The 27,419-nt window shown below is 33.9% G+C and overlaps 1 protein-coding gene across 3 annotated transcripts in view; it reads right to left on the minus strand.

Moving 5' to 3' along the window:
* The window catches only part of LOC129751619 (LON peptidase N-terminal domain and RING finger protein 1), a 207,262-nt gene that overhangs the window by 11,946 nt on the left and 167,897 nt on the right, over positions 1-27,419 (minus strand). For all 3 annotated transcript variants that reach the window (XM_055747222.1, XM_055747224.1, XM_055747223.1), the window contains exons 4-6: positions 4,460-4,594; positions 3,748-4,392; positions 2,825-3,685 (exon numbers count right to left, since the gene is read on the minus strand). In XM_055747222.1, coding sequence (XP_055603197.1) covers positions 2,825-3,685; positions 3,748-4,392; positions 4,460-4,594 — 1,641 coding nt within the window. The remainder of the gene's footprint in view (positions 1-2,824; positions 3,686-3,747; positions 4,393-4,459; positions 4,595-27,419) is intronic.

Genomic DNA, 27,419 nt, shown 5'->3' on the forward strand with positions numbered 1-27,419 from the left:
CATTGGTTGATAAGTATTTAAGCCTTACAACAAAAATTGTATGGAGCCCCTTTCTTTCTTTCCCTCTCTACACTGTAAAGCATAAGAGTCTATAACAATCGTAGAAACATATCTCGTAACCAAGTACCTTTCCATGCCATTTTTGTTTCCATTTGTTGGCTTCGTAAGCATAAATTGAAAACATATGCTAACAAAATTGTATTGGGCTCACCTCCCTCCTCCCATGTACCTTCTCACTGAAAGGAGGATGATGTGTCAAATAATCATAGAGTCATACCAAAATGATTTTCCATGTTCAGTCCATTTCTCGGATTTTGTAAAATAAAAGTTAAATGTTAGCTTCCCTCTTCCCTTCCTATATTCCATGCCATGCCAAATTTGGTTCTATTTACGTAGTAAATTTGTGAGTTTTGTATAAACTTGAAAGGGAGTACCATCCCCCTTTCCGTTCTCTTCTTTCAAAAGAGGGGTGATAACCTAATATTCATAAAAGTATTTTTCGTACTCAAATACTTTTTGATGCCAAATTTGGTTTCATTTACTCGATTAATTCTCGAGTAATGGAAAAAAAATTGAAACCCCCCTTCTTCCTTCATATCTTACCGCTTAAAAGGTACGGCTTCAATTTATGATAGAAACATTTCTCGTATCCAAATACACTCACATGTCAAATATGGTTCAATTTGCTTGATCAGCTCCTTTTCATCCACCTCTTCGAAAGAGTGAGGGATACCAAATATTCATAGAAGCATTTCTCGTACCCAAATATCGTTCCATGCCAAATTTGGTTCCATTTGCTGTTTTAGTTCTTGAGTTATGCAGTAAAAATTGTATGAAACTCCCCTGTCTCTTTCCTTCCTCCCCGCTGTAAGAAGGAAGGGGTCTCAAACAATCATTAGAACATGTCACGTTCCCAAATACCCGCCATGCCAAGTTTGATTTCATTTGCTTAATTACTTTCTTAGTTATGTTGAAAACTATAAAAGAGGCCCCTCCCCCTTTATATCTCCCTACTGGAAAGAGGGAGGGATCTCAAATTATCATAGAAATATTTTTCGTATCCAAATACCCTCCCATGCCAAATTTGGTTCAAATTGCTTTATTAGTTTTTGAATTATATAAACAAATATGAAAGAGGCCCCCCCTCCTTTCAACTGGAAAGAGGGAGGGGTCTCAAATAATCATTGAAATATTTTTCGTATCCAAATACCTTCACATGCCAAATTTGGATCCAATATCTTGATTAATTCTCGAGTTATATGAAAAATTGTAAGGTAGCCCCCCTCCCCCCTTCCTATCACGCCACTGAAAGGAGGGAGGGGTACCAAATATTCATAGAAATATTCCTCGTTCCCAAATACCACCCCATGCCAAATATGATACCATTTGCTTGATTGGTTCTCGAGTTATTCAAAAAATTGTCTTTTGTTTGGGAGGCCCCTCCCCCCCTTCATGAGAGAGGGAGGGGTCTCAAACCACAATAGGAACCTTCCCCTGCCTCCAATACCCCCACCTGCCAAGTTTCACGCAAATCGGTTCAGTAGTTTCCGAGTCTATAGGGAACAGACAGACAGACAGACAGACAGACAGACAGACAGACAGACAGACAGACAGAAATTCATTTTTATATATATAGATATAGATTATGGAGAGGAGACTCAAGGCAAAAGGAAAGAGTGTTAAAGACATCAATCAAATGAAGATCTGGCGGAATGAGATAGCTAAAATTAGGTTGCCAAAATTTTTATAGCAGTTATCCAGGCCGGACATTTAATTCCAAAATTGTAGACCGAGAATCCGAGTAATATCCAGGCAAATTGAATAAATCCGAACAAAATCCGGGCTTTTTTCAATGGTATCCGAGCAACCAGGCAGGACCAGACTTCTTCAAAAACCGGGCAATCTAGCAACCTTAAGCTAAAACGATGGATGAAGAAGGTGTGCTCGCCTAATGAGCCGTGTTACAGGAAAAATTCGAGAATTCCTTCGAAACCGTGACGAATAATTTTATTCGTATTTTTATTAAAAGTATGAATAAAACGTTACATTTGTATAAAAAAATATCCTGACTTCAATAATATATAATTGAAATACAGGCAATTGTTTTTGTTTCAATTCTATCTGAAGCAAGCTTTTTACAGATAGGTGCTATTTTAATTCTATTTTATAGCTGATAATGAATAAAAATATGAATCCGATTTTCTGGAGGTTTAATTTTTTGGGGTTACTCGTCTCATAAATAGAAAGCCCCTGGTCAACTGAAAAATCGAGACCAGCATGTGTTTACCGAAAAAAGAAATATATAAGCATAGATTTCAATAAAATACTATAGAACATGAAGAATTTTTATAGCATTTTTTTTTTACTTTTCTACTGCCGTTTTTGAAAAGAATTGTAATAGTTTATATTAAAAATTCATGCCGGAACTTAAAAAAATCAACAAAACTATTGTTTTTGTATAAAGAATGCTCAGTTTGATGAGATTTGCAAACCTGTTCAATGATAAACTTTCTGATCATTTTCAAGAAACAAAATTTGTTACCCACTCACTGGTCGGTGATTTAATCAGACCAATTTGAAAATTGAGCGATTTTTTTCTTTTTTCCAACCCTGGGTCAAAAGTAAAAACGATATTTACCTAATGCCAGATATAATCGCCAAATAATTCGATCACTTTCGCTCAAATGTATCAACCGGCCTTTTGATTAAAAGCTGTTCTACATCAAGCTACCCCACAAGACAAACACTGTAGATAATCAACCAATGGGTATTTTCACCCAGTGTAGGTACAAGTTATTCCGAAAAGCAATTCAAGTTGGCTCACCTTTAAATGCTGACTGAGCGGCAGGATCGCAATGATCCACCAGGCCCACGCCGGCCCGTCCACCTCGTCCTCCCAGTTGTCCTCCAGATCCGGCATTTTGCCGAACGACTTGAAGATTTCGCACTTGATGTTCTCCGGCAGGCTCTGGTGCCAGCCGATCGCCTTCAGGAGAACCTTCTCGTGCAGCTCCCGGATTAAATGCATCTTTTCATCGTCCCCTGCCGTAGCGCCTTCCAGTCCTTGAAGGCTTCCATCTATCCGGTCGTCTTCGATGAACTCTACGTTGGCCGTGTCGTAGCCATCTTTTTCGTAGCGAGCTACCACTCGGAACCGTCGGCCTCCAACCGTGGACAGGATCGAACAGCCATCGCCAAGCTGTACGCAGTCCCGGATGTCCAGCATGGTTCCGTACTCGACGTACCTCTGGCGGCCATTTTGCTGCGGCAGAGCGATTCCAAACTGCCGCTCTCCACTTTCAATAGCACGCCTCACCATCAACCGATAGCGAGGCTCATACACGAACAGCGGACATGGCACCGAGGGAAATGCAGTTGTGCAGATGAACACCGGAACCGTGGGTTCTCGATCCAGTTCCTGCCGTTGCCGCTTTTCGTATGCATCCGGAATGAACCGTTGCATCGCTTCCTCCACGAACTGGGTTACCTTACGCTTAGACAATGAGATCAGTGTAGGATTGGTGGCCAGCAGGGTGAGGTTAGTGGCCGGTATGTTGCCACCGGAACCGTTTGCTGCTCCATTGAGGGCACCGGAACTAGCCAAATGGTGCCGGAACTGCTCGATTAAAGGGGCCATGCATAGAGGACACGAGGACGAGTAGTCCATGCAGCGGTCCAGGCAGATCTGGATAAAAACGGAAGATAATTAAGAAAAGGAATAAAAACTCGAAAACCTTCGTAACTTACCCAACAATAGGTGTGTCCACAGGGCGTCACCACCGGTTTCCACAAAGTCCGACAGCACAGGACACAATCGAAGTCCGAAACCTCGATGGCCAGCGGGTTAACGTTCAACCGCACCGGACTTCCCTCGGCCCAGCGGATCGAGTCCAGCTCATTGGTCATTCGGTCCACGAATGACCTCAGTCGTGAGTTGGGCCTTGGAATGATCAACGAAACCGGAGGAACTATCGGCGATTTCTTGCTGGCTAGCGTGCCACTTCTTTCCGTGGCACCGGAAGTCGTTTCCGATCCGAAGATGTTGAAGTTGTAGGCGGTTAACGATTTCCGCCTGTGGTGGGGGGGATTGATGGTCTGCTGGTAGAACTCCTCGTCCAGGTCCTCAAATAAGCTGGCCCTTAAGAAGTACTCCTCATCGCCGCAATCGGAATGATCCTCGTCGAAGTCACTGGTTCGCAGGCTGAGGAATTGCTTTTTTGCTTTGTGCTTGTGGGCAGAAAGAATGCGGTGGTGACGCCTCTTACGATTGTTCATCAGCGGAAACGGTGCCCCAAAAATCTCGGCCAGAGGATCCTCGATCAAAGGTCGAGGTGGAGGGATGCTGCGCACTTCCTGAGCCGGGTGGATCGAAGCGAGTAGTTTTTGGAGATCCTGAGAGGGAAGAAAGACCAATGTTGAAAAACTTCGAATCGACTTATTTTTCAAAACTGAATTTTACCTTCGCTATTTCCTCTTCTATTCCGTTGGCCACACACTGGGACTGCTTATCAAGGAACAGGGACAGGCAGCGGGCGATGATAGCCTGTTCAGATTTTCCCAGGGCCGACAGTGACTGAGCGCGGCAGTAGTGTGCCTGGAAAAATGAAGAGAAAAAAAAATTAATTATTAAAGCCAAAACTGTGATTATTTTTGAGAAGTAAAATTTACAAATTACCGAAAGTGACTGAAGAGACTTTCAAACATCGAATTGTTTTCGTTAGACAAAGAATATAAAATTTCAATTTCTGAAGAAAATTATATAACTTTCACATATCTGTTTGTATATACACAAATCTTAGAAAAAATACCTAGGCACAAATGATTTTTCAACAATATTTTGATATCTGGAATAGAGTTACGAGTTCAATTATTTTGATAATGTCTGTTTTTGAATACCTTATTATTAATTCTTTCATTAAGTCTGCATTATGGAATTCAGTCCAGAATTGAAGCGTAAAGTTTTTATTTTTAGCATCTTTTTAACAGTTTTTTTTACTAAGAACGCAAATAATTCTTGTGAATTTTGCCATAACTTTAAGAATTCCGAAAAAAATAGTTAGCCTCATGAAATTTTGCACAACTTTGCTAAGAGATTCATGTTTGATGAATTGTAAAGTACAAATTTCCGTGTTTGGTACCTATTTTCTTGCTTTTAAATAAAAAAAATTACTTTGTTTTATTTTTTATTGAATTTTTAATCGAATGTTTGAAAATTTCAGTATAAAACTTTCAATATACAGTTATTTTCGATCAACACTGATTAATCCTAATCCGTTCCTGATGTGTTTAACCCGTTGGAGTTCTTGGAGTGTCAATTTTACACTCCTGGACCAAAATCGCTATATCTCTTTTGTTTCTGAACCAATTTGTACAAAATTTGTTGTTTTGGTAAATATGTAAGCAAGGAGTGTGTGTTTAGAAAAAAGTAATGTTGAAAAATTAAAGATATCTTGGTTGGATGCGCCTGTTTTTGAGTCTTTCCTTTATTCACAAAAAATATTATAACAATTAAAAGATCAACTGACTTATGGTTATTATATTAATGTGATTTGCCAATCGTAGTCCTCTGCCCCATCGTTGCACAGGATGACTAAAATAGTCAATATTTCAGCCATAATAAGTCAGAACAAAAAGTTTTCGTATCAGTTTTGTTTACGAAAAATTTGCTAGGCAATTTTAACACCATGATCTTTCAAAAAATTAAATCCATATAAGATAGGGTTGCCATCCGTCCCGCAAAAGCGGGACATGTCCCGGGACATGTCTTTTTTAGCAAATGTCCCGCTGTCCCGCTTTTATCTCAAAATGTCCCGCTTTATTTCAGAGAAAATTTTTGTGGTAGACTCAACTCTCTTCGATTCTACAACTTCTAAATAGTTGGTCCGTGCTTGATGAAAACGCTTCTTATAAAATTCCTCCTCGATCAACTCCTGTGATTTTTTTCTAATCTTCTTTTATCCACTTATGATTTTGAAAATTAGTAATGTTCTTACTAACAGAACATGATTTTCACCGATAAGGCTGTAAACATTAAATAGGTAACACATTGAGAAATTTCACTGACTGGACTGACTGGAAAAATCTAAATTTAGCCTCAATTTAAATTCATTGGTTCAAAATAGAAAATTAATCAAATATGATATTTTTCGAGTATTTTTTCTCAAAATTAGCAGCAAATTTTCAAAATTTATAAAAGACAAGATTAAATTACTCGTTTAGTTCTTAGCATTTATGGTTGCCAGAATAATTTACAGACATATCCGGACCGGGCGAATCCGTTCAATTTTATCTTAAACCCTGGCATTATCCGGGCATCGGATTTCTAAATTTTTAACCAAAAATCCATGCAAATTTGGTCAAAACCACGGAATTATTTAATTAAAAATCAAAAAACAATACATTTGAAAATATTTTTTCACATCAAAACACATTAGCAGATTTAAAATCGTACTTAAGACTTCCGAAAAAATGTTTATGATTATTGAAAATAAACGTGCTATAAACTCGTTTTTGGACGCAAAATTAAAAAATTATAATCCGGAAAATTTTATCAGGAAACCTGGCAAAATCCGGGCATTTGAATTCCAAAGTTTTAACTCAATACCATGGCAATATCCGGGCAAATTTGGAATTATTTAATTAAAAATAAAAGAAACAATACATTTGAAAATATTTTTTTTACATCAAAAAACATATGCAGATTTCAAATCCTATTTAAGACTTCCTAAAAATTGTTCATGATAATTTGGATTAAACTTGCTCAAAAACTCGGTTTTGGAAGGAAAATAAATATAATAACTCAATTTAAGTTTTATTAAGTTAAGTTTTTTTTTTGAAAGTAAAGTAAATAAATCTGTGCAAAATCCAGGATTTTTCCAAGAAATCCGGGAAACCGGGCGAGACCGAACTTTTCCTAAATTTAGTGTTAAATATCCAGGCATAGCATCACCAAAAAAATCTGATTCAGCTAAGCGTTCCGTGAGCACGTTCTAGCAATTTTAATATTTTTCTATTGAAGAAAATATTTTTCAAGTTTTTTCCAAATGATGATGGCTTCAGATGTTTTTCCGGAATCCTAGCAGAATCCCTTGAATGTAAAGCTTTAAAAAGTCAAATTTCGGATAAAATAGAACAAGACTACCGAGCGAAAAAAACTTTGTTCAATCAATCAAATAAATGAATCGACGAGTTATAAATGAGCTTAGCAGATGATCAAAAACGGCTGTTTAAAAATATGAAAGCTTTCTTAAAATTTCAGATTTTGAATTAATTTTAACTAAAACATTCTCGACTCAAGGGTTCGCAGATGCCCTTGGTGAAAGTATTCCAGATTGCCCGATTTTCTTCGAGTATGCTCGGATTTTTAAAGAAAAAATAGGAAAAGCCAGATCCGGTAGCCCGTATATCAAGCAAAAAAGCCCGGATTTTGTCCGGACTTAACCATAATAGCGGTAGAATCTTAATCAAAAAACTCTAATCTATTCTACATTTTTTTTTTTTTGTATATTTGTGACACTTTACCAAAGTTTTGGCATTCGTGTCAATACATTATTTATGATTTTTGCGTGATATAGGAAATTTTTTAGCTTGTTCCATTGAAAAGAATTTTCAAACCTTCGCACGTCTCCAAAGTAGATTACATTTGAACTAGAAGTTCGCAAAATAAGCTGCCATGTCAAATATCAGCTCCTTAATCCACATGTTGGCTGAATCGTAAGAAGGCTTTAAAGGTGTGCAACTATTGGAAAAATTCGGACAACATTAGGCACTACATAAAATTTGTCTGTGCAACTATTGGGCACAGACAACATGTTTTCAATGATTTTTTTTTCAATTTTTATGTCACTTTTTTCGAATATTTAAACTTTTGGATCATGTCTACCAAATCTACATGAATACAATAGATAACAAAAAGCGTGCGAATTCGGTTGAAATGACTAAATTACAGCATAAAAACCAATTTCATGTGCTTAGCTGTGCAATGAATGGCAATTCACCCTTCCTGATTTTGGCATGTGAGGCCCTCAAAGCCAGAGGGCTATAAGTGTGAAGTTGAACAATTTTGCATTAAAATGAAAACAATTCTTCATATTTCAAGCTGGCCCATGTATGACAAGACTTTTTTTTCGGCTGTAATTTTTTGTGAAATTAGGAAAAAATAAAATGCGAAATAGAGCTAGATAACTTCAAAAATACTATCGAAACGAGGGAACCTCTACTGCCATCCCGGAGGATATTTAGGAGCAGATATTCAAGAGATGATTAAGCTGTTTCCGGAAGAAGTTTGAATCCGTAATTTTTGAGATGTACCCTTTTATTAAATTATTTTCGTCTAGCTAGAAAATCACTCTCAAATTTTATCTTACCCTAAATGAAATTGGAGGCGAATCTTTTTCAGAACAAATTACGATAAATGAAACTCGATTTTGGATTACTTGCCTTGAAAGACATGCTGACTCTATGTTTGCTGTCGAAAAGGAACCATTGAGTGGAGACGAGTTTTAGAATATTGATAATACAGTGGATTTTGAGGGATGTAAAATAAGGCTTTTGATTGTGAACTGATTAGATTTTAGATTGTGGCTATAAATGAAGAAGTAGGTTGTACTTATTCGATTTAAAATTGATCGATGTTTCTCTTCAATTCTTGAAAATTCGTCGCCGTTGCCATTATTTTTATCAATTCATTCAGGATAGGGCGTTGCCGAAGACGAATTAGGTTTTTCTTCTTAGAATTTTATCCATTAGAGTAATTCTTCCTCGAAACGATTTAGATTGATGATCTTGTTATAAAAAAAGTTGAACTGAATAGTTCCACTTTCAAATTCTATGAAAGAAAATTGTAGGACATGATTCATAGAATTTAAATCTTTGCCTTGAGATTCCAGGGCTCCAAGTGTAGAAATATTATATTTTATTTGCTTGGCTGTCCAATTAAGAACTCGTTTTCTGTCGTTATTTTTGACAGACATGGTAAACTGAAATTTTTAATGCCAGTTTTTGACCTACATGATGTTTTGGGTTTATTTGTACTAAGTATTTTCTATTTTAGTCAAGCCAAAATTTTAATTTTCATACTTCTGTGATGGTTTTCATCATGAACATTGATTTTTTTTATAATAAACAGCTGTGACAGTTTCGAAACTTATTGAGCTATGTATAAGAAAAATTGGATGAATTTGCCGTTCAAACCGTTTTTCAGTATTTCTCCATAGAAATTATTTCATCAACTTAAGAACTTTCCACCTTTTTCATATTAATAATTTAATTAGTATAAGACAACATAAAAATGTTCGATTCACTTTCCAATTATAGAAAAATATTCTTTTTTTTTGGAAACACAATTAAAGTGACTTAAGTTATTCTGACCATCAATCCATAGTTATGAAATAAGCTGCCATTAAACAAGACGCAACGTAAATTAAAGAAAGTTGAAACCTTACACTTTTTTTTATCAAGAATAACCCAAATTATCGTAACACATTAAAATGTTCTAAAATATAACTAAGGAATTCTACAAGGAACTAAGTAAGAGATTAGGTTAAAGGTGTCAAAGGTGTTATCCCTCTGAACCTAAACTCTCAATCATATTTTTTTTTGCTAGGATGCAGAGGTTACCTCGGTGCTAATGCACAAATTTTTTTATTTCATCCTTTTCTCTATTTTCCCTACCTATCTCTTGACTACTAGGACGTGGCCGGCGCCGTTGATGACGTTTCGAAGAGAGAGCATCAGTTTTGCGCATTGAGAATGAGGAACTAATCCCAAATACCATTCTTTTGACCTCTGAGCAAAATTTATGGCCTCGGTCAATCACGAAGTAGCAACCCTCGGTGATGTGGAAAAAAATGCTATAATTTATTGTTCTTTGAACTGTTCCATTAAGCCTTCCTTACAATATACAACTGGAAAAAAATATTGCTTAGAAAAATTATCTAGTTTTTAAAGTTGAAAAGCATTTTGGATTCGACGATTTAAGATGGATGTGAGTAGTCAATCAAGCTAAGGTAAGTTAAAACAGTTCTTCATATTTCAAGCTATACTTGGTGTATTTTTCAGATTTTACGAATTGTATTTATTAAATTTTACAACGTGAACGCGTGTTTTCTCGAGAGGAGCTATATGCACTCATACTTATACCAAAGACCCCATATCAAAGATATTTAAAATAATTTCAGTTAAAATGTGGTCATTCCTACAGGTTTGTAAATTCAAACAATATTTTTAGGGATCCTTTGAATCATAGGATCCCTGAAACAACCAAAAGTTTAGCCTATGTACAATAGCAATAAGGAGCAGTTAAAGTAATGTATGCAATGCGACTTAGACGATAATTTGCGGTCAAAATATTATCTTTGATCCGCATTAACTTTGTAATTTTAAATCCAATCGAATTGCGGTCTTCAGGTGAAATATTTGTCATTAATTGGGCTTTAAGAAAATTGTTTATTAAAAAAAAACCGGCGGAAATAAAAAAAAATTTTTAAATGAGTAAATTTTTATCACTTCTGTAGATTTTTTACCTGAAAAAAGTTGAAAACATGAATAGTTATTTAGAGACAATATAATTGAATACAATAAAATTGTTATCCGATGATTTTGGTATATAAGGTGCTACCACTTCAAAATAAATATGTTTGTTTAAGGATGTTTAAGGATTCCTTTAAACTGTTCAGAAATTTGATGATGGTGAGGTGTTTTTGTAAGACCATTTGTATTACAATATCATTTGATTATCAATTGATATTGCAATACAAATTGTCTCACAAAAACACTTCACCATCATCGAATTTCTGTACATTAAAAAGGAATCCTTAAACAAACAAACAAACATGTACTTGCGATAAGGAACATTTTTTTTTATTTTGACCAAAAGAAGCTATAAACTCATCACCATCTAGCAACAAAAACTGCAACGTCAATTAAATCTTCAAGGGCCAGCGTCCCTTTTTACCATAATTAACCCATCACAAGCAACTGAGAGAAAACTACGAGTATGGATAAGAAAAAAAAACATACCCCATTCCCAACCACATTTCCATTCAAAAACAGCAACAGCTCCGGCTCACGTCACATTAGAAGGGACCCAGGTGTGAGTACATCATACACGTAATCAAACTAGCACCGGAGTGGAAGACGAAAATGCGAACCAAGCAAAGCCGAGAAAACCAGGTGTAACGTGCTTCCGTAACACCTGCTGCCGTGCGCTTGCTGCTCAATGTCCTGAGAATTCGCATCATTCCTGGCTGGTCGGAGGGAAAAACCCGAAGGAAACGTGACAAGTTGAAAACGTGGTTTTCCCAGCTCGTGGCTTGCGGAAAATGTTGGTTGTGTGAAAAGTTTCTGCTGGGTTCCCTCTCGTGTTTCGGCTTTCGAAGGGACGAGGTAAGGAAGAGCGGATGGACAAAATGATGTAACAAAGTCGATCGAACAAATGGCGATGATTTGAAAAATGCCCTCTACACGATCTACCCCAGTCAGGCCAACTACCCCACAAAGCCTGGTGCTTGGTTCGGATTCAAGCAGACGACATTTTTTCACCACTTTGCCTTACACATTCGCATGTTACATGAAAGTTGTGAACTCGTTTGGAAACGAATGAAAATGATTCAATGAAGATAGCGGGGGTCGTCGAGGGACAAAAATGTTACGACATCGCACGTATCCCGATGGTGTTTTTCTTTCCGGCGGAGAATTCCCCAAGGCGGAAGCGAACAAAAAAATCGGCTTTACACTCGCTCCCGGTGCTAGTGGCTCCAGAGAGTCCCCCACCGTTTGGCACTCCATAATGGCACTATTGATACTGTCAACGCCGAACAATCAATCCACGGAGCGTTTCTTTCCGTACCTCCTACGGACGGTTGGTTTGATGTGGGCGGAAATGCTCATATGTTGATTCCGGTTTCGTCGTCAGAAAGAAAAAAATCCGATGTTTGGTAATAATAGGTGTGGTCGTTTTGAGTTATGAGCACAATTTGTTACCGATATTACTACATACATAACCGGTAGGTTGGGTAGGTAACATTCGGTGGATTTCCGAAACTGAAGAATGATAAATTGTTTTTGCTCGGGCTCTCGACCTCTGTCGCTGAGCTTCTGTGGCGCGTTTTATTGGTGAATTGTGAGAATAAGGATCCAGACGACGAGATCCTGTGATTCTTTTTGGGTATTAGAAATGTATCATGTAGTCACAAGCGCTGTTGATTGTGAGGACGACCATGCGACGCAATGACTTTGAATCCATGAATTAATCACATTAGGAACAAGGATTTGTTGAAGCGCTCATTAGCTCAACAAGTACCTATCTTATGATTTGGATGAGAAGAGTGCATTAGGGTTAAAACGAGTTTTATTTAATTAAACAATCTGTAGTATAAAGAACTTTTCCAATTTTAAAAAGGGGGCACTTATAGCAAAATATTTAATTGCAAAAATATATACATGAATATTTCTGCATGGTACTTGAATAAAATGGTTCACAAAAAATCAAAGTAGAGCCGATTGTCGACTTTCAATACTAATATGACATTGAATGCTGTTTAAAAATCTTTTTTTATTTCATGATCATTGAAGGTTTCTGAAAATATTTTAGAACTTTGGCTATTACATTTCGGTACTGAGAATTCCAACAATCATTGATTGAAAATTTTTCTGCCTGAAAATTGAATTCATGCAACAAATGTCACTTCTTAAGATCAAGCATCGAAGATCAAAGGTAAATTTAGAAAAAGAGAGTTTGTTTCTATACTGGGGTATTCCCAGTATTCATAATAAAATTAAAATTTACTTAGGAGTGAAAAGAACGAAGAAAAAATTTTGCAACAAAATTAAAAGGCATCAAATATGAAAAAAAAAATTAAAATTCGTTTACAGTTTGAAGTCGTTAAATATAACTAAGTGATATACATTATTTAATTGTTTTATAATAAAGTTGCCAGATTGCCAGGTTTTATCCGAGTTGGTTCGGATATTTAATATAAAATTTGGGAAAAGTACGGTCCGGCCCGATTGCCTGGATTTTTCCCTGGTTTATTCTCATTCTCATTCTCAAATCAATTTAAAAAAATAAACCAATTGTGTCAAAAAAAAAAAATTAATATTTATGCGTCTAAATCGTTTTTTTTTAGGAAGTTTAATAAAAGTGATGAAAGATTTTTAAAGCCAAAAATACGATTTAAAATCGGCTGATATATTTAAATGATAATTTTTCGTCAAGTTTATTTTTCTTGATTTTTGATGAGTAATTGCTGGGTTTTGAGTCAAGTGAGTAAAAATTCGATGAATATATTTAATGTTCTAATTTTCTAAATTCTGTGTTTAAGTATTCATATCTTCGTAAATATGCATGATATATTTGCAACATAAGAAAATCGCAAAATTTCATACCATGAGAAGTGTATTTTGGAAACATTACAAATAGTTATGTGCCATGTCTGCGAATTTGGTGTACGTTGAAGAACAAATCCAACATGATTTTGACGAAAAAAGAAAGGCAATTGATTAATACTACTAAAAATGACGACACATTTCAACAAAACATTAATAGAAAATGAACATATCAGGGTCTAGAAAAAAAATAATATAAAATGGAAGAAAATTTGTTTTTAAGTTTATCCTAGAAGCTAATCGCTTTGAACATTCGATGGAAACCAATCTTCTTCGAAAATTCTAGCCCTCACTAGGCACTACCATTATTATTTTTTTAATATTATTGGGTAACGAAAAAGGTTAATAAGGGGAATTGGAATAAACAAAAAAATTAAATAGGAGGAAGCCTGGCCTTAATGAGTTAAATTACTATAAAATATTTGCGAAGCAAAAAACAACGCACTGATCTACGTTTAAGATGATTTAAGTTTTTAAGGTCCACTTAACATAAAATGACAGAAATACAATAAACTGTCCCGATTCACCCCATTTTATGGTACCAATCCAGTTTCATGAACAAGATAATTATTTACCTTCTTTCAGCTTATCTACATGTACATTATTTTTTGCGAAATTCAAAGGCTCATCAAAGTTTGCCGGATCAGCTTTTGACCAAATTTGCACAGATATGGACCGGAATTTTGGTCAATATTCTTGAAATCAAATGCCCGGATTTTGCTAGGTTTTTAGGTATAATAGCTCGGATTTTTCCGGCACGGATTCGTGCTGAAAAAAAATTGGCAACCTTATTTTATAAGCAATCCGAGAGCTCACATTGGAGAATTTTATTGCGAAGTAATCAGACTCATCGTTTCTGGTATAAGTCACAACTAAATTAATTCTAAATTGAAATCCGTATAATTTAACCGAATCAAAGATTTCATTCCAAATACTTTGTACATTAACTGAAATTTTCAAATAGCTAGCAAATTATGTTGAAATGTAATTTAGAGGAAAATTTTTAAAATCATTATAAATCAAAAAAATTTGAACAGTTTTTCGAATGTTTAGCAAAACACTACGGGTCAGCTAGTGTTATATAAAAAATATCAATTTTTGAACGATGTTAAAAACTCGAAAACATATGGAAAGCATAAAATTAAAAACATGAAAAACGTGAACGTGAACTGGAAAAAAGATTTCATCTCAAGCTCCTTTAATTTGTTTCCTTCTCTCTTAGAAAATTCACTTCTCCACTTACTTATTGCATGACCCTGCTTCAATTCTCCGGCGCATAGGGCAAGGTTGCCGAAAAAAAAATCTTTGTATTTCCGAAAAACTTTTTGATTATCTGTAGTTTTACCCGAAAATTCTGTGATAGTTTTTTTGTGATGGAAATAGCTTAAATTTCCTTGAAAAGTCATGAAAAATTGATTGTTTTTTACATTTTATGTAAGAAAAATCAGTAAACGCTACCAATCTGATCATGGTTTTCCAAAAAAACAAGAAATTCAAAATCCAAAATTTATGTTGATATAAAAATTATAATTATGAAAATACGTAGGGGAGAGTGGGGTATCATGGGCCACTTTTTTTCTTTTTTTCATAACTTCTTTATTAGAAAAGATAAACTGAAAAAAAATATATGGAAAGGTTTTCTACATTTTTGAGGTATCATTAGGCATTTTTTGTTATTTTTTAAATACATAACTTTCCCGAGTTTTGACTGTTTTAAAAAAAGTTATTTTTTTTTGGATTTTGAAAAACTGTGGGAAAACGTGGGCCACCCTTTTTAAATTGACTAGATAACGTGCAAAGTTTGTGAGTTGACCCGAAAATAAAATTTCAAAATTCATTTAGTTTTTTTAAAGCGATTTCAGATGAGGAAACTAAAAAAAGAGTTGTGTATGATCGAATAGATCCTAAAACCTAGCTTGCGAACGTTTCGGCAGAATTGCATATAGAGGATATTTGTTCGTCTCTATCACATTAGAAAAGATGGACAAAACATCTTCCATAATTCTTCATTTGGCATAAGAAAACTTTACAAATAGTAGTAACGTATTTTAAGTTCTGAACGTGTAAAAAAACATCAAAATATAGGTGGCCCAAGATACCCCACAAAATGTGGCCCATGATTCCCCACAAGCAATGATTTGAAAATTGGTTGCGTTTGTGTGACCTATTTATGTTTCATCAAAAATTGCTTTCCCACGTGGAAGAACATTACAAAACCAAGATCATAAGCGTATGAGCATATTTTTGTTATGTACTTGAGGTCTCACACGGATGCAATTTTGCGGGTGCTTGTTTAATTATGTAAGTACATTTTTCTAGGCTAGTTTCATAAAAGAAGCATATGATACGTACATAAATCAACAACATATAGAAAAACATGCTTACGCAAACCGACGACGATGGCAGTTGGATTGGAATTTTTATCTCAACACACAGCTGAGATATTTGAAGTGGCCCACGTTTCCCCATGGTCCACGTTACCCCACTCTCCCCTACCAAATTCAAAAAATCCGTGAAATCCGTGAATATTTCCTAAGCTCTGTGTTCTGTGACACAGAATTTGTGATGAAAATTTGCTCAAAATTCTGTGAAATTATTGATTTTTCAGTGATTTCGGCAACCTTGGAGAAGGGTCATGAAAACTTACTTTAATAGAGTAATAAAAAATGTATTAAAAATACAACACCATTCGACAATTCAGAATCGTGCAAAAGTTTCTTAAAGCTTTTATTACGTTCATATAAAAATTGATTCACTGCAGGTTTAATGCCGAGGCAAATGGTTGTGGATTTTTAGACAAAAAAATGTTTGTAAATGATTTCTTTAAATTTTTGCCAGCATATCGGTGAAAATGAATATTCTTAGAGAATACAGATGGATAGAAAAGTTAGGAGAATATTAACGGATGTTGAAAAAAGCACATGATTTCAATATTGGGTTTGATTGGTTTACGAAATGTTGTTTCAAGCAAGGTGTCTAAAATTGTAGAGATGATTATACTACAGTTTATTTTTTTAATTTCGTAGCATCATATCATAAGATAGTTCAAAAATTTCAACAAAGGATTTAAAATAAGGACGCTGAATTCATATAAAATTAGTTTTTTAAGATCATGGGCAATAGAATGATAATTATTAGCTTCTGGTAGCCCTGAACAATTTTTTTTTAAATTACAAAAAAAATCTTGTAGATTATAATGGTTTGTAATGTTAACATATTGTTAAATCTACATTTTCTGTTCATTTTGGAACAACATACAGTTTCCTAATCAGTGTTGCTGGTTTCTTATTATGAAAATATACTGCTTATTAGCGATGTTATGATTTTTTGCTCTATCATAAGGAATACTAGTCTATGGAGCGACGATTAACGAAGAGTTAATTTTTTTAACCCTTTAATGCATTGTGTTGTTTTAAAACAACACTAATCAATTGCAAATATCTCGAAAACGCGTGGATATTTTTAAATGATGCATTCGTAAACATTCTAGAGATTAAAATAAATTAGCTCATGGTATTTTTATTACGATATTTTAATGTCTATCTGAGATACCGTCAACTGGGGCAACATGCAACAATTTTCAACTTCAATGGCTTTCAAAAAACTTATGTTCACAGTTAATCCTACCCCTTATGCATCAAAAGTTTTAAGGATGATGGGACACCAAATTGGCGTAGTTAGAAAAATTATTAGTTTCTTTAATTATTTTTAAATTTCTAAAAACATGCGATTTTCACCCTCCTTAGAAAATGGGGTAACTTGCAACAAACTTTGTTTTTAATGAAAAATCTTATGAACACGTATGATAATTTATAGTTTTTAATTTATTTGTAATGCCTTAACGACCATAACGCATGAAAACATCAATTGTAGTAATTTCTTGGTCTGTAAAAACTAATTTTCACATTTTTTCTGAAAATAAGGAAGCTGCATACATTTAGGGGTTAAATAATACTACGAAAAATTCTACAAGCTGAAACCATAAAAATAAATGTTTGGTTGGATGAAATTTCAATGTTTACAAACGCGTGATGCAAAACATTCATATTCCAGTACGTGAAAACGAGATTTACAAAGTGTTTCTTTGATTTGCATTTTGTTGCATTTTACCCCAGACACCTAACTGAATTATAAAAATATTAATTTAAAAAAATTGAGTGATTGTTTGAAAAATATATTTACACCAACGGTGTTGGTATAGGATGAGGAAACTAGTTAAAAGTTTGTAGGTAATATTATCAAGCCAATCCGTCATACTGGGTTAAGTTTTTTTCGGCATCGAAAAACGTTAAAATTTGTACATTCATTGCTCGATTTTTCAAATTTTATATGAAAATTAAAAAACTTGAAAATCTAGCTTAAGATGCGAGGAATTATGTCAACATCATTTTGTAATCATTAAAAGATAACTTTTTTATAAAACATTAAATTTTAAATAGATTCAGTGTGGTGTTATATAAATGTCGCATCCAACCCCGCTGTTGCATGATGCCCCGTTTGACGGTATCTTACAAAGTGTGCAAAAAAATAGCAAAAACCAAATTTATTAATTTAAAAAAAAATGGTTTTTGGAAAATCACAGTTATTTCTTCAGATTTGTAAATCCTTACAACTTTTTTTATCACTATCAATTTTAAACACCTTCCTGCACCCAATTAGCAAGGATTGGAAGAAATTAGCATAATCGTATTGAAATGAACTAAGCATTTCAAAAAATATTTTCAACTTTGATTGGCCAGAACTTTTATAATACTCAAAATAACGACTTCAAACTTGTTGAGTTTTGTTATTTGAATTAAATGTTGTTATTTCATTGAATCAATAACTGCAATTATCATTTTAAAAAAGTCATGCATTAAAGGGTTAAATACCGTAATCCGGGGTAAAATTGATCATTTTTTTCAGTATTTTTCGATTATTTTTTCTGTTAAGGGGAATGTGGCATGTTTCATATTTTTAAAACCAGTACTGGACTCCTATGTACGTAAAACATGGTTGCAGAAATTTATTAGACTACTTTGAATTGGATTTAAAAATCGATTTAGTTTCTGTTCAGAATTTGATGCTTTGGGCTGACATTGATCAGTCAGTATTTTGACGGTTTTATCGAGTTTTCTTGATCATAAAGGATACAAAACACCTTCATAACATTTACAAATGCTAGTTTTTCAATTTTACCTAGTTTTTTAACGTTTTCATTTAAAAACATTATAACCGAAAAAAATGATGCTGCATACATTTAGGGGCAAAAATTATAACTTTTGCTAAATAGTTTTAGCTTCAAAATACAAATGAAATTTCACCTTCACACATTCTCCTAGGCCCTCCCACTATTTCCATTTTAATTTTTCTTCAAAGTTAACCATTTGATGGGGTTCCTATCCATTTTTCCAATACGGGCTTACTCTTGGAAAATGTCCTTATTTTTTTAAAATAAAAAAAAATTATCATTAAATGACTATAAAAATAGCAATACAACTATACATATACAAAGAAGAAAAGTAGTTTTTTCACATTCAACAACTCGTTTGCTTCTAAATGCTGTTTGGTATCATCAGCAGAGCTGTTTGTTTGCGAGCCTTGAAAAAATCGATATTTTGAAATTTCATTTTTACTTACAGGAAAAAATTTCAAATACAAACCAAATTTTGCCGTTTTTATACTGGACCTACAGACTTTCAAACGTAGAAAACAGTTTTCAAAATTTCAAACTCGAATTCTTCGAGATGCCTACTTCTAAAAAGGTTCAAATCTGATTCGAATTGGTTTTTCTATATAAAATAGTGTAAAATACCGTGGTTTTGAAAAGGTTCTGCTTTTGTGGTAAAAAAATAGATCAGACATGACTTAAAAAAATGCGTAAAGATGAAAGAGAGTTTTCATGATAAAGCAAGAGTATTTCTTGTAATCAAGTTTAAATTATTTATTTATATTTTTTTATTAATTGTCATATTAATATCTTCATTTCCTTCATAAAATTCAATCATTCATTTTAAATTACACTCGTTTGTAACTGCCTGTTTAAGAAAGTTTGAGTGCTCTCCCACATGCCCTAGACTTACTTTTTCAAAACAACTTTCAAATGTTGTCTTTCATTCTTAATATACTAGAGTTCATCTTGCTTAACGAAAGGCCATTTAATATTATAACAAAGTTATACCGGTGATATGAATCTTTAAACACACTTTAAAAAATTGTAATTTTCACAAGGATTACGAAACTGATATTCTAATTTGGCAATGGGCATGCAATGGAAAGGTGATGCGTTCTGAAATAAATTGTTTTTTACAACTTTTCATACCAACAATTTTAAAAGTTAAGAAGTGTGGGCTCATCTGAAAATAATATGCCTATTTTGGAAGATGCAAAAACAAGAACCCTTTAAAATTACACATTGCTTATTTAGAAAAAAATATTGCTGATTATAACAAAATGGCATAAAATTTGTCAAACATCAAATTTTGATATTTGATTTCATCATATTTTATATTCAACTTTTGGACAGAAATCTTACAATATAAACTTTTTTCAAACTATTGAAATTTTTTACATTGGATGACTTTCAAATATTTAAATATGTGATAGGTGACATTTGATACATGATTAAATCAGGAAACTTTTTCATAAATGTATATCATATAAAGCTTAAGATTGTGCAAGAAAAACACCAGTATCAGAATGCCTATTTTTGACCAATAAATCAGTCTCATAATAACACCACACGTCAATTTCTTAAAAAACACAATAATAAAAATGAACAGTTTCACAAAGTTCGGTTTTTCCCAGGTTGTTGAAATATAATCTTTTGAAAGCTTTCAAAGGCACTTCTACAGCATGTCTGATTTTGCTTAAAAATTTCACAGTTCATTTGTGAGCCTAAAAATGAAATGTATATTGTTGGTTTTTAAAATAGAATGTTGTATTTTTTCCAAACATATATTATGATCCTATCAAGCACTTATATTATTATCCTGTAAAGCACTGACAGCCTTTACATTTGAGTTTATGATCTTGGAATACTAATTTAAGACAATAACCCTCCATGCGAGTAACTATTGACGCATTTTTAATGCTTGGTTTATATTCATAAAGGTAGTCTATGGAGCCACCATTGACTTAAAATTTGAATGTTCTCTCGTAAATTAAAATAGCTGGTTACATAGTTTATTACCATTGTCATGATTTCCACGCAAAAATATCAGCTTAAATGTGGACACTTATTGAAAACAGAACAGTGTGATTAACCTACTCAGTTGTACCCCATATTCACATCACACTGTTCCAAAAGTTACTTCCACCTTTACGTATCAGCGTTTTCAGTAAGATTGACATTTTAAAAATATTTAAAGAAAAACAAATCAGTTCTTCCATATTGTTGAAAATGATCCATTATCCATATTAGTAAAATAAATGTCCAATTAATTTTCTGAATTTTTGTATGCATTTTTTTTCAACTATAACAAGTTATTTTGTATTCTGGAACACCCTCGAGTTTCTTTTGTAGACAATAAAATCTCATCATTTGAGGAGTCAATAATTTATAATAAATTTTGTTCAGTTTAAAGAAAACAACCACAATTTGTAAATAAACTACACCAATTTAAAGCACTTTGTGCTACAATTCTCAGTTAATGTTGAATAACTATGAAGTTGGAATACACAAACGTGTAAAGCGTGTTGTGTGATATTGTATATTTCCCTAATTACAATCCCTACCGACTGTCTCGAAACTATAAACAAACCAAATCTCTCGGTAGCTACCACGTGATTGCCATGGAACGTGTCGGTCGTTTTCCGAGGCCTAGGCCCAATTCTAGGCTAATATTTCGCTTCTTTTTATTGCGCCTCGTGTTCAATAAAAGCTACAGATGCTTACAAGCGGGCAGCAAAAACCACAAACATTAGTTATACTTCAGCCGCCCCTTACCCACCCATTTTGAGCCACCCACATCTCTCTAAACCAAATAGAAGCAAGCAACCCTCATTAGCGGAAGCAAAAATCAAACATTACCGCAAAAAATAGAGTCCCTCCCATGTCCAGAATAAGCGATAAAAGGAAACTTTGATCATGAAGAGAGAGAAAGACGAGAGAAAAAATCGTGACAACGGCTTAGTTTGACCATTTATTCCGGTTTGTTCCTTTGTAGCGAAAAATAACTTTTTCCCAAACCTTCTTTCGGATGTCGGCTTTCAAATTAAATTACGGCAGCGGCAGCAGCGATTACATCACAGTACGCCCCCACACTCCTCCAAGTCAGCCACCCTCATCGGGATTGTTTTCCGAAACCGGAGAGCTCCATTTCCCGGTCGTTATTCTGACAGGTTTTTATTTCCAACAACATTTCCCATCTAGGCTGGCGCCATCCACCTTCATTCGGTGTAGTTACCTCTATCCGGTGACGACAAACGACTAACTAAAACGACGACGACGAGGGCGTCGACAAACGATTGCCTGTTGCCACATTTATTTGTCCATGGATTCAACAGCTGTTTCCTATTAGTACCTTGCCCTGTTACAGTTAGCAGTATGGGAATGTAGAGTGTGATACCACGGCTTTTCCAATTGCGAGCTCATGTCCCAAGAAGTAAAAAAAAGCAACAACGAAAAAAACCCTTTTAAGCAAGGTCTCCAACGTTATGGAACGTGAACTGTGTGTGGTGTGCGGTATAGCTGGGTTGGGGTACCTCCCTCCGCAGGAATGATCCGACCGAACAACGCTGTTCTGTTTTCAATTAACGGCCACATTTGAGCTGACACTTGTGCGCCGGGGATCATGAAACATTGTCCGGTGATTTGTGGAATTTTGTAACTGTAAGCGATCTATTTATTGGGCAAGAAATACCACATTCATAAATTATAATTGACCTTAAAATGCAAATTTAAAACAAAAGGAATAGAAAAAATGTGTTTAAAGTCAATCGTGGCTCCATAGACTAAAAAAATGCCTTTCCATACCTTTCTATATTTTATTGGATTTGAAGGCTTTTGAGGCATATGTATAGTCAAAATCAAACGAATGGAATCATGAAATTAAATAAGTGTATTCGTAAGTTTTGTATTTTTGTTAGCTGGCCTGGAAAAGATGTTAAGATCCCAGATTATTAGATTACATTTTTTTCATTAACGACCCTTATTTACACTGACAGGCGTTCTAGTACAGCAAGTTTTTTATAAGGCCCTTGTAGCTAAAGGAGTATTAGTGAATAGAAGCTCATTTCGAGAAAATATCCTTTTAAGTTGTTGTGTTTGGTCATTTTTCATTTGAATTTTTTTCGAACGTTAAAGTATGTTAAAATAATTCTAAAAAAAAATTAGATAGAATCACCAAAACTAGTTTGAAATATTAAAAAAAACTTTGGAATCATTAACTCAAAAATAAACATTTTTCACTTATATCGCTTTGGCTCTGAGGGCTTTATATGATGTCTAATTCATGAATATTCGATAGATATTTATTAAAACATGTTATTCTTCAAGAATCAATGGTGGCTCCATAGAGTTCTGCGATGATAACAATCTGTGTCTCATAATGAAATGGAAAAGATTTGAATATTTTGTTTTGCTAGAGCATTGCTAGTCATAGCATAGGGATTAGGCTCTTATCATAAGTCTGAATCAAAAGGTACACGAGATATTAATTCTGAGGCCTAAACCATTGCCATGGGTGGCCAAGATTTTCACCAAAATGGCCTTATTTTGAAGCTAGTGGACTACAGAAATTGTATTTCTTTATCAAAATTTCGCATCATGGATCTGCCTGTGCGCTGTTTGTGTACATGGAAAAAAATTATATGTTTACATGATTCCCAATATTTTTGGCTGCTTAAGACCCCCAACTTAACAGTCAAAAATATTGGGACTCGCGGGCCAAATGAGTGCAAACGGGCTATTTATGCAAACATTTTTTCTTTCAAGGTACACAAACAGTCCACAAGCGGATCTATGATGAGAAATTTTTCTGTAGTCCGCTAGTTTCAAAATAAGGCAATTTTGGTGAAAATCTTGGCCACCCACGGCTTAAACCAAATAATGCTACATATTTCGATTTCAATTTAACTTTAAACAAACTTTTGTTTTCAAAAATTATATTTTCCATCGAAATTCAAATGAGTTTCTAACCTGAAAAAACAAAAAGAAATTTTCCCATACATTGTCCAACATTTTAAAGCAGTATTATACTTTACTCAATGCCAATGTCTTAAACTTCGGAACCATCGAAAATTACCTCATTTTCGCCAGAAAACATTCATATTCTCATTTTGTCCTCAAATTATTAGGTCGATGAATTAATTCTATGCTTCTATTTTCGAAGATCAAGATCGAAGATCATACCAATAGTAGGCATACTATTGGTATGATCTTCGAAAAAATCCGAAGGTAGTAGCAAACTGAAACTTTTGAAGAGACGGTCTGATTGTATGGATCAGGGTTTGACGAAAAGAGAAAATTCGAAAAGCCATTATTTCGACTAAAACGTATCCAGACAACCCCACAGAACTGTAAGACATTGTCTTGCTTCAATTCATGGAGGACCCATGGATGTTTGAGTTTGAATTCAGCTTAATGATGCCGAAAGATTCCGGATGTTCCGGAGTGGTCAACTCGTAATCCAAACCTGAATTTTAAGAAAAACTATCTGACCCGGCAAACTTCGTTTTACCCTGAATTTTAAGAAACATTACTAATGTTCAACTTCACTTAATCCTTACATTTTTCGCTAAACAACCTAAAAGTAGTATTTCATGTTTATTACTGTTGAATAATGAAAGCGTTCGGGCTAACATATAGTTTAGTCAAAGAATTGGAAAATTCTTCAATGCAGTTTCATGTTGTTCTAGAGGGTCTTGGAAAAATTAAATTCCAAAAAAAATTATTTAAGTTTTGTACAACTTTGAAGTTTTCGGTCAAATGAAATCTATTGGTGTGTCGTTCGTGACTACAGCTTTCCCATCTTTTTTATATTTTCGAATGTTTGAATGAATGGAGGGGTTTTCAATATAATAAATATTCTCTTTATATTGAAACTTGTGTGATTGAATTTTTATTGAGATATCTTGAAAATTGGGATTGTTAAGCTACATTCATTTCGACACCTCCTGTTTAAAATGGGAGAGGATTTTTAAAGGAATAAATAAAAAATTATTAAAAAATAACTAAATTATTTCGTATTAAACATTATTTTCTATAGGAATCTCCTTGTTTAGAAAAGGATCTGGCTTTACCTAAACATCTATACATATCAATTTTGATGATGATTGTTTGAGTTGGATCAAATTTAATATTGATTTGGTTTGAAAAAAAAACCCTTCCCTTACTATTTGTGGGGAAGTTCTTCAGTGCACTGGATCATCTTTAATCATTAAAATTTGTCAGTATTCTAAATATGATAAAAACAGTTTGAAACAGCTGTTTCGTATTTTCAGCTCCGCCATTTTAGTAAGGAAGGAGAATTTATGTTCATAATTTTGATATACGAAAACTTGTTTTTTATGAAATTGGATCAAAATCACTAAACATTCTTCGAGTTGTGTTGTAGATGGAAATCTATGAAAATTGGTCAAATTGTTTTTGATGTTTGTAGTGGTTTTGGGCTGGCATCTCTCGTTTTAAAATAGAGAGGGGCATTCAGTTCAATAATTCTTCTAGTTTTGTCAAAGCATGCCTTTATATTTATATTGTGTAGGGAGTCCGGTTTAAAAAAGGAAGGAATTTTCCTGAACAATAAATTACTCTATTACGTTAAGAAAACCTTGTGAATCAAATTTGATGTTAATTTCTAGATATTTGCTCGTGTTGTGAAGAACTATACTTTGATTTTGTATGGGGCTCCCGTAACCAAAGTGGGAGAAGCCATTTAATTAAATATTTTTATGTCAAATCATACTTGATTCCCAAATTTGTTGATTCACATGAACATAGTTTGTGTAGTGTCAAGTTTGGTGTAAATTTTGTATAGAAGCCCGTTAGTCAAAAAATGGGAAAAATTATTCTTGCATCGCATCTTTGAATTCTGTAGGTTTTTCTATGATTTTTGTATGGGAGCCTCCCATTTCAAATACTTCAAATACTATGAACCACCATTTTTCCGAATCAAGGATATTTTCATCACGTTTTCTGTTTCCTGAAGCTTGACGTTCAAAATTACTAATTTACTAATAAATTATTAATTTGATAGAAGTTATGACAAATTTAGCCGTATGTCAGTCTTCAACACAAAAGCAAAATATTTGACTTTATATCACTCCTCCACAGTTATTGCGTAGTGGCATGATACCAGATCTAGCCTAAACATAGTATATACTTTATAAGACCAATTGAGGTGCTATTCAGGGAAAGCAATCGCATTTGGGCAGTCTTCTTTGTATATTTATCCATTGATCGTTTCAATCGTTATTAAACACATACAGCTTCAAAAGATCTTTAGTCTCCTTAAGTACTAGACACATTTTTTTCAGTTTTTTCTTCATATTTTCTCCGGAACATCCAGGCGAGACTTATCTACGAAAAGTTTTCTATTGGAAACCTGCCAGGTGCCCGCTGAAGAGTTTATTTTGCTGTGCATTACGAAATTTTTAAAGGTTTCTCCACGCTAGCGACCAAATATTTTGCACACGATTTGACCACCGTATTTTGTTCATTTTATCACTTTCCCTATTGAAATTTTCGAAGTGTGCTTGTTAAAACTTCTCACATTCCTTAACTTCATGGAATCAATCATCTTAAATTACAAATATATTCAAATTTTAGCTCACTATTAGATCCTCTTGAACTCTTTAAACGATCTACCATATGCACTTTGGTCGAATAGTTGATTTCCAGCTGTTTTTCGGTCTCCCACTTGGATTTCCCTTGATTTTCTTCAATCCTGCCAAAAATTTTGTGAATGAGCTTCTGTATTAAACGATATCAAGAACCACTTGACAGATTGTCACCACTTATACACTTCTTCTTATACAATACTCTTCTTATATCATCAGGCATCAGGCATAAACTGTGACATTATAAATCATCACATGGAAAAATATTTCAAATCCTCATCGTTTCCTATGTAAATTTTTGCAATACACAATTACAAATTTGTCTAAAGGATGGTCAGAATTTCTTTAAAAAACACGTACCAAACTACATACATATTTCAAACATCGCTGTGCACTGGGATATAAGTCACAGATATTTACTTTGCGTTTAACATATAGGTTAAAATAAATTTACTTAACTTGTAGGTAGAAGGAGAAACATGAATTAAAAAATTCCTTCCAGTTTCCCAAAGAGTTAGTCCTTAATATAAATTTGTATTAATTGAAACCATTATTCTGCATACATGTTCTAAGCTTCGTCTGTAAAAAGTCAAATTATTTTGTATTTATTTTTATCAAAAGTCATGTGATTAATGGGATGGGGAATTTGTATCCCTCCCTAGAGTTTCAGAATTTTATTTAAATTGCAGAGATTTTGGAAGTAACTTCCTTCTAATCTGTATTATTGCTCCATTTTTCCTAGTATTATCGAGAAGGTCCAAAGTGGCCAAAGATATTAATTTATTCCATAAAAAGAACCAAATTAGTCAAACTAGACTCTATTTTGAAATTTTAAGGCACTTATGTATTCTTATACCTAAACCAGAGTGGCCTGCGTGTTTCCATTTTCCAATTTCTGGTTTTTTCACGGTTTTCCCTGGTTAGATTTCAAGGTTTTTACGGTTTTAGAATACACTGCTAAATATCCCTGACAAGATTAATTGACCGATCAAATAGACATTTTAAAATATTTGAAAGTGAAGGTGTGCGAAAACTGAAAATTTTCAGTGAATCAATTTTGTAATTCGAAAATTATTCACAACTGCAAAGATTGCGTTGAGACTTGTTGGAATTCGTACCGATAATAAAGTATTCAAATATTGATATGCAAAAGGGTTAGAAAATAATTCCAGTATTCCATTTGTTCAACGAAAGTTGTCACCTTCGTTTTAATCTTTGAAAACAACTTTTTCCAACTTTGACAACTGTGTTTTTTACAGACTTCTTTTTGCTAT

This window comes from Uranotaenia lowii, chromosome 3, assembly GCF_029784155.1.
Source record: "Uranotaenia lowii strain MFRU-FL chromosome 3, ASM2978415v1, whole genome shotgun sequence".
Classification (NCBI taxonomy): Eukaryota; Metazoa; Arthropoda; class Insecta; order Diptera; family Culicidae; genus Uranotaenia; species Uranotaenia lowii.